Consider the following 11980-nt stretch of genomic DNA (forward strand, 5'->3'; position numbering starts at 1 on the left):
CCCCTGGCCCCCCCAATTCCGGCGCCACTGCACCTGACCACTGTTTTGCTGTCCTCATACATGTCCTGCACCACCCTCACATATTTTTCTGTCACTCCTGACTTCCTCATGCAGTACTACAGTTTCTCTCTTGGCACCCTATCATATGCTTTCTCTAGATCCACACAGACATTTTTCTCATTCATCAGTTCTTCAACTCCTTCCATCTACTCATCACACTGTTCATTTACTAGTATGTTTCCCTCTCTATCCTTTATCATCCTAACCTGCTGTATGTCCTTTCCAGCTCTATCTCTCTGTTTAGCCCAACGATACAAATTCTTTACTCCTTATTTCCTGTCTGGAATCTCACACAACTCATCACAGGCCTGAGCTTTTGCCACTGTTCTCTTTGATATGCGATTTGCCTCTCAGTACTCCTGCCTACTTTCTGCATCTCTCTGATTACTTCACTTTTTCTTAGCTGCCTGTCTTCTTTCCTCTGACTGGAAGAAATGCCCAACACCTTTTTGCCAGTTTCTCTCACTACCTTAGCTGCACTTTCCCAGTCATGAGGTAGATCTTCACTGCCACCCAGTGTCTGTTGCAAGTCGGCACCAAACTACCTGCAATTATCTTCCTCTTTTAGCTTCCACCATTAATCTTTGGCTCTGTCTTCACTCTGTTTCTCTTCTTTGTTTTTAATCTCATTTTACAGACTACCATCCTGTCTTGCCTTGCTACACTCTCCAATAGCAACATTTACAAAATAAAAATTATCTCTCAGAAGTTTATAGGAAAAGGTGAATTTTTTTTCTTCAGAATCATCCAGGTCTGGATACATTCTAAATAATATTAAAAATTAAACTTATGTGTGTTTACAATTTTTTGCATGATGACGCACCAACTTTGCCATTGACATGAACAGGATTAGAGGTGACTGTGGCCGAGGGTAAATCGCCCTGGACTTCTCTCTTTCTTCTTTTACTGCAAACCTAAAGATAAGAAATAAAATGAAAAAAACAACAACCTTAGGTCATTCTACTAACAACGTTGACAGAAACCTTTACAGTAAGTAAAATGTACTCACGGGCTTAAAGGAGCTACATGTGGCTGGCTCACAGAGTCTGGTGAGACAGTGCAGGTAGAAAGTGGAAATTGTCAGATTTCTTTGTTCCACAAATCGGAAGGCCTCAAAGTTGAAACGTGCTGATTGTGAAGCTCCGTTAATATCGATGACTGTCTGAGGGTCACGGGTACACCTTCAGTGCAACAAGAGATTGGGGGATAGTTTTTAATAAAAAGAGTACAAAGATCTCATTCAACAAATAATAATAAAATAAAAGCTGGTACTATGATTGTAACTCACCCAACAAAAAGGTCGTAGTAGTTGCTTTGAACAGGTAATGGACTTACTGTGGCAAAGCATCTGTCCAGCAGAACGTTGAACCTTTTAAGGACAGAAAACCAAGACTTTAATAACTGCCCTCATGTTTTGTTCTGATATGACTGGTCTTGAATAAACTGTTTAAAGTGTACATACTTGCTTGTTAGATTAGTAGCTTTAACTTCTACATAAACCTTGGTCTTGATGTTGAGTCCTGTTGATGGAATCACTAGCGGTTGTAGATAAGCGCTATCCTGTTTTATGGAAAAGAAAACAATATTTCAACTTGCTGTCATAAAAATACACATAAAGATAAACAAAAGTGAATAAAACAGTTTGTCGTACACTGCACAGCTTCATACTAAGGGTGCTGATGAAGTTACCATTGTTGTCTCTTATGGCAACGTTCGTGCCTGATCTGCATTTAAAAAGAAATAAAATTGATCAGATTTGTAATTTTTCTGTTATTCATCGATACGTCCAGTTATAATTGTGCCTGGCATACTCACACACTGAGCTGGGTGTTGTTGAGCAGGTAGTTCATAGGGTAGGAGCAGGAGAAGTAGTAGAGGATCTGCGAACGATACGTGATCGTACCTGCAGAAGGGTCAATGGCCGTAACGACGCCAGAGATGTTGACAGACTGAACGTTTGAGAAATCTGAAAATGCTCCGGTTCCTGTCTGCGTGGTTATCTACAAAAATAAAATGTATTTTAGTAAGACTCAAACATTTTAGCATGTGAACTCAACTGTAGCAGAAAGCTTTTAAATTAAATACCACATGTTTATTGGCACAGTTTGAAGACAGAGTGTCATTTATTGGGAATCTGAATCTTAAAACTGGTGGAGTAGAATTGAAGTCAGCCATCCCGAAACAAGCAGGGTTATTCAACTGGTTGTTGAGCACCATCAGTGACTCGTTGTACAAAGCGTTGTAAATAGGACATATGTAGATGCTCAGGTCCATGAACTGGCTTCCACATGTTACTGAGATGTCTGTGTTTGCTGGAAGAGAAGAGAATAAAAGAAAAGCATGTAAATCAAAGAAATGTGAGGGTTGAAATATAATGGTCTGAGAACATCACAGTGAATAAAAAATAGCACAAACCTGGAGGTCTGTAAGTGTTGCTTAAAAGGCATTTATCCAAATTTGTTTGAGCCTGAGCTTGCAGAAATAAACCAAGCAGGCATCCAAGGATGGAAAGCCTTCTTTTTTTCAGTTGTGACCTGTGAAAAGGCAACAAAAAATGGGAACCAAAGGATGCACCAGTTTCTCCCACCAAAAAGCCCCAAAACTTGATTTCAAGCACCAGGCTGTAAATAAGTATTTCAGTACTCACCTGTTTGGCTTCATTATATGCTGTGCTCTTGTTTGTCAGATATCTTCATTTATACTATCGTCTCTTAATGGGCGTGAGCGTGAACACAATGAAGGTAATTTAAACTGGGCCTTGACTTTCTTTCTTCTTTGTACCGAACACATTCAAATGTTCCACAGTCATCCCTCTCTAGAGGTTTTCCTGACACATTCTTCTTAGAAAAAGCTTGGGGCAACTCCAGAGCTTGCTGGAGGGACCATCTATTCCTTATGGGTTTCGGGAACAATTCAAGATTTCCCAGGAGGAGCTCGAGAGGGATGTCATGGTCTCCCTCCCAGAACTACTGCCTTTGAAGTTTGTCTACTGCAGTCGTTCCCATTCCTGGTCCTCATACCAATATCCAGCATGTTCTTCTTCTTCTTCTAATAAACTACTGCAGGCTGTATGCAACATACCATAATGCTGCCCTCCACAGGTCTTATCATCTACTTTTTCTAAATTTTATAATAAAGTCCAGTATCATGTAAAAACTTAATCACTGTTTTATCTATAAATGATGAGTTGGAATCTTAAGAAAATATTGTCTTTAAAGAAAACACTGTAAGCCCCAAATCTGATAAGGTTTTAAATATTTATATACAATTTGATTTTTCTGCTTGGCCTTCAGAGGAGCAGGACGTGCCCCCGCCCCCCGGGTTTGCTACTTTTGCTTTTTCAAGCTCTTTTTTCACCTTCCATCCGAAACTAAAGGAATTATGGATTTGGTCAACTGGACTCTGAATTAAATTGACACTATTTTTTTCTCTACACTTGGGGCTGAAATCTGATATGCCAAGACCACTTTCCATCAAAGACATGGAAGATCTTTATTTAATTGGACTATGATAACTGGATTCTTGCTGATCGGCGGAGGAGGTTTCCAGATCTATCGAAAAGTGAAAGCAACCCTGACAGTGGATCGGGCCTTTGAAGAGCTGTCGGGTGCACTTGAAGGATTCTGCCGGGCTGGTAGCACACAGACTCTCAGCTGGGGAAAAAATTTGCAAACTGGATGTGATTGATGATCACAGCTCAGGAGCGACCCTTCGGCATCTGGGTGAGCTTCAATCGGTGAGAGGAGAGAAATGACCCCAAATTCGGCTGATTGGCTTTTTTTTTCTCGCCACCTCAGAGTTCGCAGTAAAGACACTTAAAAAGCAGCAGGAATTTCAAGGCTGCTTTGTTTCCAAAACAATTGGATTAGCCATCTGGCTCCCAGCGGCAAGGCTTTGAGGGCAGTGCTTATCTTAACCTCCCCAGGATGGAATGTCAACTAAGAGCTGGATTCACCCCCACCCCCACCACCCGTGTTGGACCCAGCCTTGGAACTCAACTGGCTGATCGGGAGGAAAATCTCTAAACTCTAGCGAACTGAGTAGAGACAATAACATCATGGGATTCTGGACTCTGGATGGGCCCAGGGTTGGGCCTAGCATGGACCCCCACCCTCCCTCAACATCACCTACTCCTCTGAACCCGCCATTTTACCTCCCCTTTATGTGTTATCTGAACTAAGACTCCCCCCGACCCCAGGCTGTCTTGCCGTCTCGCGGGTTGTTCAACTCAATTTTCCTTTTGTGTATTTCAAGCTGTTGTTAAACGTAGTGCACTGTGTTTGCTGCATGACCGGTTTCACCTCTTCGCCCATGTTTGTCTTGTGTGTCTCTTGAATGGGTGTTTCTTAACTACCCCCTTCCCTGAATGTACAGCACCTTGTGAATTTATTTCTGTGCAAGGTGCTATATAAATAAAACTTTACTTACTTACTTACTTACTAAATAGAATCTGTCTTTCACCTAAATATCTAGGACAGCTCATCAAGACATGCAACACATTTTCTGATTCTCCACATGCACATAAACCATCAGGATGTTTATTTATTATTTTTAAACAACCTGCCAGTCCACAATGCCCCAATCTGAATCTGGTTAATTTAACTTGATCCTGCCGACAAGTTGATATTAAACCTCTGCTGTTTTTGATCAAAGGCTGACAACTCAAATAAAGCCTCCCTCTACTCTCTTCTTCCCACTCTCTCTGCCAGTGTTATCCAGCATTTTGTTGTTCTTCTTCTTCTTGTGGTGTTTAATGGCGGTTGGCAATAAACTGAAGGTGTGCATTACCGTCACCTATTGGTATGGAGTGTGGTTCAAGATGATTTCACTTATATTATTTATGTACTACAACTATTGCCTTTTATATTTTTTTGTATTTCTTTTTACATTTTCAAAGCTATCTATTCAAAGAAAATAAACAAATAAATAAATAAATAATACAAAAAACTACTATCAAACTCAAATTCTGTTAAACAATTTTGTCTTTTTCAAAAATTGTATTATGATTTGTATATGTTTGCTCCCTAAATTCCTTTATAATGTGTCTATTAATGTTTCTGAACTGTATTATCATAAATTGTCTCTCTTTGTACTTCTGAAATTCTTTTATAACATGTTCTATGGTTTAATTTTGTCCACAATAATCACATTTCCCTACATTATGTTTTCATATTGCAAAAAGTGTATAATTAATCCTGTATGTCCAAATCTCAACCTTGTTTTCACTCTTTCTTCTTTTCTGCTCCTTTTTCCAGCTCTCGTTTCTCCTACCATATCCAGCATGTTTTACTTGTTTCCTTGCTTTTCAGCAGGTCTTCAGAAGACTGTTAATCACTCAGTCATTCAAACCAAGTGAGTAAAATCAGGGAAACATCTAAACATGCAGGAAAGGAGTCCTTGAGGACCAGGGTTGAGATTCACTGCTTTAACACATGTTATCTGATTTATTATTTACAAAAAAATGGCAAAGAATCAATGGCTTCCAGAGATAATACTACCAAAAAAAAAAAAAACGAAGTCAATATTATATTTTGAAAATGTCTCATCAAGCTCAGAGAAGCTCTTGAGGTGTTGGTCAACATTCAAAGCAGTGATTTTTAGATGTTTCCCTGATTAGACACGCCTGGTTTGAATGAATGAGTGATTAACAATCTTCTGAAGACCTGCTGAATAGCAGGGAAACGAGTAAAACATGCTGGTGAGGGCTAACACTCAGAGTTTACTAAGCTTATTGTCTTGATTATTTTTTATCAACAACCATTGTAGTATTTATAGCCATTATAGTAATAGCTCATGTAATTGAACAACCAACAGCTTTGGTACATGACTTCAATCACATATAATTAATCTTTATATTTATTTTTTAAGAATAAGTACTTCAGAAAATCTTTACAGCTTTTCTTTGACACCAACTAATTTTATTGTCACAATACCAGCAAAACAAATAAATTAAAAGGTTCAAGACAGAGTTGTAGCTTTTTTTATTTATTCTATTTTTCAGCACAGAGTAAAGACAGTGTAGTTTTTTCAAAGTGACAAAAGAATACAGCAGAAATATTAATTTTACATGCATTCATTCTACAACCATTTTATATAAATATTTTACACCAACATATGGTATCTAAATCAGTCTGTTCAGATGTATCAATAAAACTTTTTAAAACCTATTCTCAGCAAAACCAATTACAAAGAACCACATTTCTGATTATAAATGATGTCATCTCCCAATAAATACTTCAGTATGATCTGAATAAAACAATTACAACTAAAAAGTGATTTCCATAAACATTTCAATGTACATATACTGAGCCCTCATCTCCTTGTTAATCAGCTTTGTGATTTATACAAATGTATACATGCATGCCAAATTTGAGGACTATCTAAAAGTAAGTTGTTCATGCTTTGTAGATGATGAAGAGTTAGAGATGTGAAAAGAGCTCCAGATTACAAATCAGGTAACTTTAACCTATAAGTTGTTTCCTTCGTCTCGAGTAGGAAACAAAGGAAGCAGCCTGGGCAGCAATGGAAACGGTGAGGATACAGATGCAGACAATGATGGTGACTATCGGACAGCTGTAGATGGTCTCAGTTGATACTGTTGGAGCAGAAATAACGAGAAACTTTAGAATGTCAAACAGAACAACAATACAGGGATATATTTCATGGTCAAAAGCTGGACAAATACCAATAAAGCAGTCCATTTAAGATAATCCCCCAGATCAGTGTCAGATACAGATTGTTATTGCCTTGAGAAACTGCTGAGCTTTTAGTATTACCTAAGGAAAGAGAGAATAATAAGAATATAATACAGTGTGACTAGTATAAAAATATTCAGTAAAAGGGTAAAAACTCGAATCAGTGCACAACCATTTTTCTCACGGATTTTTAGTAAATCAACTAAGACAAATTAAGTAAAACTGTAATAAATTTAAGCAGCTATCCAAATCATCCAGGTCTGGACACATTCTAAATAATACGAAAAATTAATCTTATGTGTGTTCACAATTTTTTGCATGATGACGCACCAACTTTGTCATTGACATGAACAGGATTAGAGGTGATTGTAGTCGAGGGTAAATTGGCCGGGTCTGCCTCTCTCTTTCTTCTTTTATTGCAGACCTAGAGATGAGAAATAAAACAAATTTAAAAACGACACTGGGTCATTCTACTAACAACAACAAACCTTTACAGCAAGTAAAATGTACTCACGGGCTTAAAGGAGCTACATGTGGCTGGCTCACAGAGTCTGGTGAGACAGTGCAGGTAGAAAGTGGAAATTGTCAGATTTCTTTGTTCCACAAATCGGAAGGCCTCAAAGTTGAAACGTGCTGATTGTGAAGCTCCGTTAATATCGATGACTGTCTGAGGGTCACGGGTACAACTTCAGTGCAACAAGAGATTGGGGGATAGTTTTTAATAAAGAGTACAAAGATCTCCTTTAACAAATAATTATAACATAAAATAAAAGCTGTTGTTTTATTGTGGTATTATGATTGTAACTCACCCAACAAAAAGGTCGTAGTAGTTGCTTTGAACAGGTAATGGACTTACTGTGGCAAAGCATCTGTCCAGCAGAACGTTGAACCTTTTAAGCACGGAAAACCAAGACTTTAGTAACTGTCCTCATGTTTTGTTCTGATATGACTGGTCTTGAATAAACTGTTTAAAGTGTACATACTTGCTTGTTAGATTAGTAGCTTTAACTTCTACATAAACCTTGGTCTTGATGTTGAGTCCTGTTGATGGAATCACTAGCGGTTGTAGATAAGCGCTATCCTGTTTTATGGAAAAGAAAACAATATTTCAACTGGCTGGAATAAAAATACACATAAAGATAAACAAAAGTGAATAAAAGTGTTTGGCTTACGCTGTACAGCTTCATACTAAGGGTGCTGATGAAGCTACCATTGTTGTCTCTTATGGCAACGTTCGTGCCTGATCTGCATTTAAAAAGAAACAAAATTGATCAGATTTGTAATTTTCTGTCATTCATCAATAAGTCCATTTATAATTGTGCCTGGCATACTCACACGCTGAGCTGGGTGTTGTTGAGCAGGTAGTTCATAGGGTAGGAGCAGGAGAAGTAGTAGAGGATCTGTGAACGATACGTGATCGTACCTGCAGAAGGGTCAATGGCCGTAACGACGCCAGAGATGTTGACAGACTGAACGTTTGAGAAATCTGAAAATGCTCCGGTTCCTGTCTGCGTGGTTATCTACAAAAAAATTTAATGTATCTTAGAAAACTTAAACATTTTAGAATGTTAACACTGAATAAATCAGAATAATAAACTGTAGCAGAAAGCTTTTGAATTAAATACCACATATTTGTTGGCGCAGTTTGAAGACAGAGTGTCATTTATTGGGAATCTGAATCTTAAAACTGGTGGAGTAGAAACGAAGTCGGCCACCCCATAACAAGCAGGGTTATTCAACTGGTTGTTCAGCACCATCAGTGACTCGTTGTACAAAGCGTTGTAAATAGGACATATGTAGATGCTCAGGTCCATGAACTGGCTGCCACATGTTACTGAAATGTCTGTGTTTGCTGGAAGAAAATAAAAAGAAATAATGTAAACCAAAGAAGTGGGAGGTTTGAAGCAGAATGGTCTGAATGCAGCAGACACCAACACAAACCTGGAGTTCTGTAAGTAGGATCTGTAAGGCATACAGTTGAACCTTGAGCATCAGCCTGCAGAAACAAACCCAGCAGGCAGCCAAGGATGACCAACATCATCGTTGTCAGTGTTGACCTGTGAGAAAACACATTGAAAACATCAGTTCCAACAAACCATCTTCAAGAACAGCTAAAATGACCTTACTTGCAGAAAAGTAACAGTTACCAAAAGGAAAAGCATGCATTTAAGCTAAACCCCAACTACCTTGAAATAAAAATGCTTGTATTAATCAAATTTAGTGCAGCTCAGTACTCTGACTAAATGTGCTTAAAAAAATCATCTGAAAGCATAAAAGAAACTAGATGTTTACCCCACTGCAGCAGTAAAATAGACTCAAACTGAAGTATCCCAATGGAACAAGTAACTATCTTGGGACTCACCTGGATGTCTTCATCTTGAGTCGTATGCTCTCGTTTTGACAGAACCCTCCATTTATATGATCTTCCTTACATGGGTGTGAGCGGGAACACAATGGGGTAACCTAAACCGGGCTTTAAATTTCATCTTTTTTTTGGCACTGAACATATAGTTCAGTCTTGAAGAAAGAAAGAAAAAATGCCTTGCTTGTTTTTGCTTCATTAAAGGATCTTGTTTTAGTTATAAAAGTTTTTCCGGTTGTTCCAGAACCTGCTGGGTATAAAAAGATTCACCCGTTGAATTATCTTAAGGTTTGTAAGTTATTTAGACACTTTAGGAGTTGAAATCAATGGTTTTTCCACAAGAAACAAAACACATAATAAAAAATATATTTCTTTCAGTAATATAAATCTTTATGGTGGATGCATTTGTGTAAGATAGATAACAGAACATTTTTAGATAAACAGATGGATAACAATGGTGTAATTGTCATCCACCCATATCAGTGATTTGATGTCGTGTTTGTCTTGAAGATCCTTTCAGTTGATAAAAGCTTTACCGTCATTTGTGTGATGGCACATTTTGTCATGGATTATTTCTGTTCTGGCTTCAGGCTGTGTAAAAAAAAATAAAAAATCTCAATGCTTTTTTTGTACACTGTGAGAAAAGAAAGACACGCCTATCTGAGGTGGAAATCCTAAGACTCTTGCAGAACATCCTTTCACAAAAAAGGGACTTGTGACTCCCCAGAGAACACCATCATAATACAACAGGAGGACACAGCTTGAATGAGGTCCCCTGATAGATTTACTCGAGGCATATCTGATGTCAAATGTCAGTTTAAATTGCTCCTTTATTGTCAATAAACAGCGTTCCTGTCATAGCGCCAGCGCCATCGGTGTAACTACGGCCACAAAACGTACACCCTAAAGAGGTTAATATCTTCACCTTGGGGAATACCACAAAGGCAGTACAGCACTGTGCCAGATTTGGGTCAGGACCTATGCTCAAATATCTGTACTTATGGGACTTTCTACACCAAGCAAATACACATGAATGGATGTTTTCGTGAAACATGAGTCATCCATACTTATAGAAAAAATTGTTTGTTTGGCTACATATAGATGAACGAGACAACCAGCAATTCAAGCTCTTACAATTTAGTTACTGGTAAACCCAGCATGTACATTTTTAGTCAGTGGGAGCAAACCTGAGTACCCGGAGAACACCCATGTCTGCTTGGGGAGAACAAGAAACTTCTCACAAAAAGGCCAGGAGGCAAACCTCTAACAACTTCTCTGCTGTGGCACATGATAACCCCTTCTTCTTTTGTCTGTTCAGGGGTCACCTCAGTGAGTCATCCTCCTCCATCTCCACTCCAACTATCTCCATGCCCTCTAACAGCATCCATATATCTCCTTTTAGCCTTCTTCCTGGCAACTCATACCAATATACCCACTGCCCCTCCTTTGGACATGTCCAAACCATGTAAAATTGGCCTCTTTATCTACCAGTCCTTCAACCTAACTGTACCTCTGATGCTCTCATTCCTACTCTTATCCACCCTTCTCACTCACAAAAATAAATAAATAAATAAAAAATCTTAACGTCTTCAACTCTGCCACTTCCAGTTAAGTCTCCTGTCCTTTTGTCAAAGTTACTGTCTCCAAACCACACATTGTCCATTTTCCTGGTCAGTCAATCCTCTGTATTTGAAGTCCTGCACCTTTGGGAACTCTACTCCTGTTTTGTGTATTTCCATTATTCACTGGTTATTAGAATATTAGCTGTTATCTTTCCATGAGGAGTTTGCGTGTTTCTTTGTGAGATTTTTAAACATTTTTACTGGTTTCCTTCCACAATCTAAAAACATTAATGTTAGGTCAACAGACAACTCTGATATGAACTGTGTGCATTTGGTTGGGTCATCATACCTCTGTGTGTTTGACAGACTAGTGAACTGTCCAGGTTTTACTTTCGCTTCTTGACTTTCAAACATCTACTGTGTGAATAAAAAAAACTACTGTTTCCTATTTGTATCTTCATAAGTCACCACAAGACAGTTGACATGTTTAATTCTTGAGTCCACAACTATTGCAGAAAATCCACCATAAAACTTTTTGCATTATATTGTAAAGAAAAAGTGAATGTAACTTGTGTGTCATCAAATTTGACCCTTCTTACAACCTCTTTTTCCAAAGCTGACCTTTATTCTGATTAGAATTAGTCTCATGAACATGTTTTTGTACATCGGACCATTCCTCCGACATCAATCCTCTCTACATAAATCTTCTTTTCTTTATACCGCATAATCGGGTCAAATTATTGGCAAAGTATTGAGTTGTTTTATTAGGTTCTTCAATAGGGTTTCAAAGATCTTTTGACTATAAGTAGACCATGTTGTGGGTCACACCTCAAAACATTAGGCCTTACCTGAATCATTACGTCTTGTCAAAGTATCATCAGAGAAGCCCTCTTTTTGTTTGTCTTGGTAATAATATCAGGATGGATGTGCCGCATTGCAAACCAATCCCCACATTAACTTGATCATCTATGACCCAGTAATTGTTTTTTTTTACATTTTATTCTTGGATTTTATTGTGCAGTTCTTGACTCTTGAGTTTGGAGGTGTTAAGTATTTACAGTATTTTGTTATTCCAAAAACAGTTTTAGTTGCTGAGCACTTTTATATCAACATTTTAGACTTGTATAAAATTTTAGGTAGCCTGCCTGTGTCCTTCCTGAGTTAATAACTACAATTTTGGGAGTAAAAGAGAAAATGTCAAACTAAACTGAAATAAATTCAATTTAAACCAGTGGTTTAAATTGATATATATATACATACATACATACATACATACATACATACATACATACATACATACA

General features: G+C 38.0%; 2 protein-coding genes across 2 annotated transcripts; both read right to left on the bottom strand.

The window, feature by feature from the left end:
• Nucleotides 1-712: 712 nt before the first annotated feature.
• On the bottom strand, nt 713-3994 carry LOC106520366 (zona pellucida-like domain-containing protein 1). Its single transcript, XM_014012409.1, has 9 exons — nt 2708-3994; nt 2476-2594; nt 2146-2372; nt 1876-2060; nt 1712-1784; nt 1523-1620; nt 1349-1429; nt 1070-1241; nt 713-974 (listed from the first exon to the last, which is right to left on the bottom strand). Exons 1-9 carry the CDS (start codon nt 2719-2721, stop codon nt 858-860), a joined length of 1086 nt encoding a protein of 361 aa, XP_013867863.1. The 5' UTR covers nt 2722-3994; the 3' UTR covers nt 713-857.
• A 2029-nt stretch (nt 3995-6023) lies between these two features.
• LOC106520368 (zona pellucida-like domain-containing protein 1) lies at nt 6024-9131 on the bottom strand (the record flags this gene model as incomplete). Its single annotated transcript, XM_014012412.1, is given in 11 exon segments — nt 6024-6655; nt 6746-6836; nt 7086-7179; nt 7270-7441; nt 7565-7645; nt 7739-7836; nt 7928-8000; nt 8091-8275; nt 8381-8607; nt 8697-8812; nt 9118-9131. Coding segments are annotated over 11 exon segments (1161 nt in total), but the record flags the coding sequence as incomplete, so codon positions are not given.
• Between the last annotated feature and the right edge of the window lie 2849 nt (nt 9132-11980).

Source organism: Austrofundulus limnaeus, unplaced genomic scaffold, assembly GCF_001266775.1.
Source record: "Austrofundulus limnaeus strain Quisiro unplaced genomic scaffold, Austrofundulus_limnaeus-1.0 Scaffold91, whole genome shotgun sequence".
In the NCBI taxonomy this organism is placed as follows: Eukaryota; Metazoa; Chordata; class Actinopteri; order Cyprinodontiformes; family Rivulidae; genus Austrofundulus; species Austrofundulus limnaeus.

Bases quoted from the DNA above. Each gene is read 5' to 3' on its own strand.
- LOC106520366 (XM_014012409.1), bottom strand. The intron at 1,621-1,711 runs GTACGACAAACT...TCCATAAAACAG, and splicing joins TTAGTATGAAGCTGTGCAGT to GATAGCGCTTATCTACAACC. The intron at 1,242-1,348 runs GTGAGTTACAAT...GTTGCACTGAAG, and splicing joins TACTACGACCTTTTTGTTGG to GTGTACCCGTGACCCTCAGA.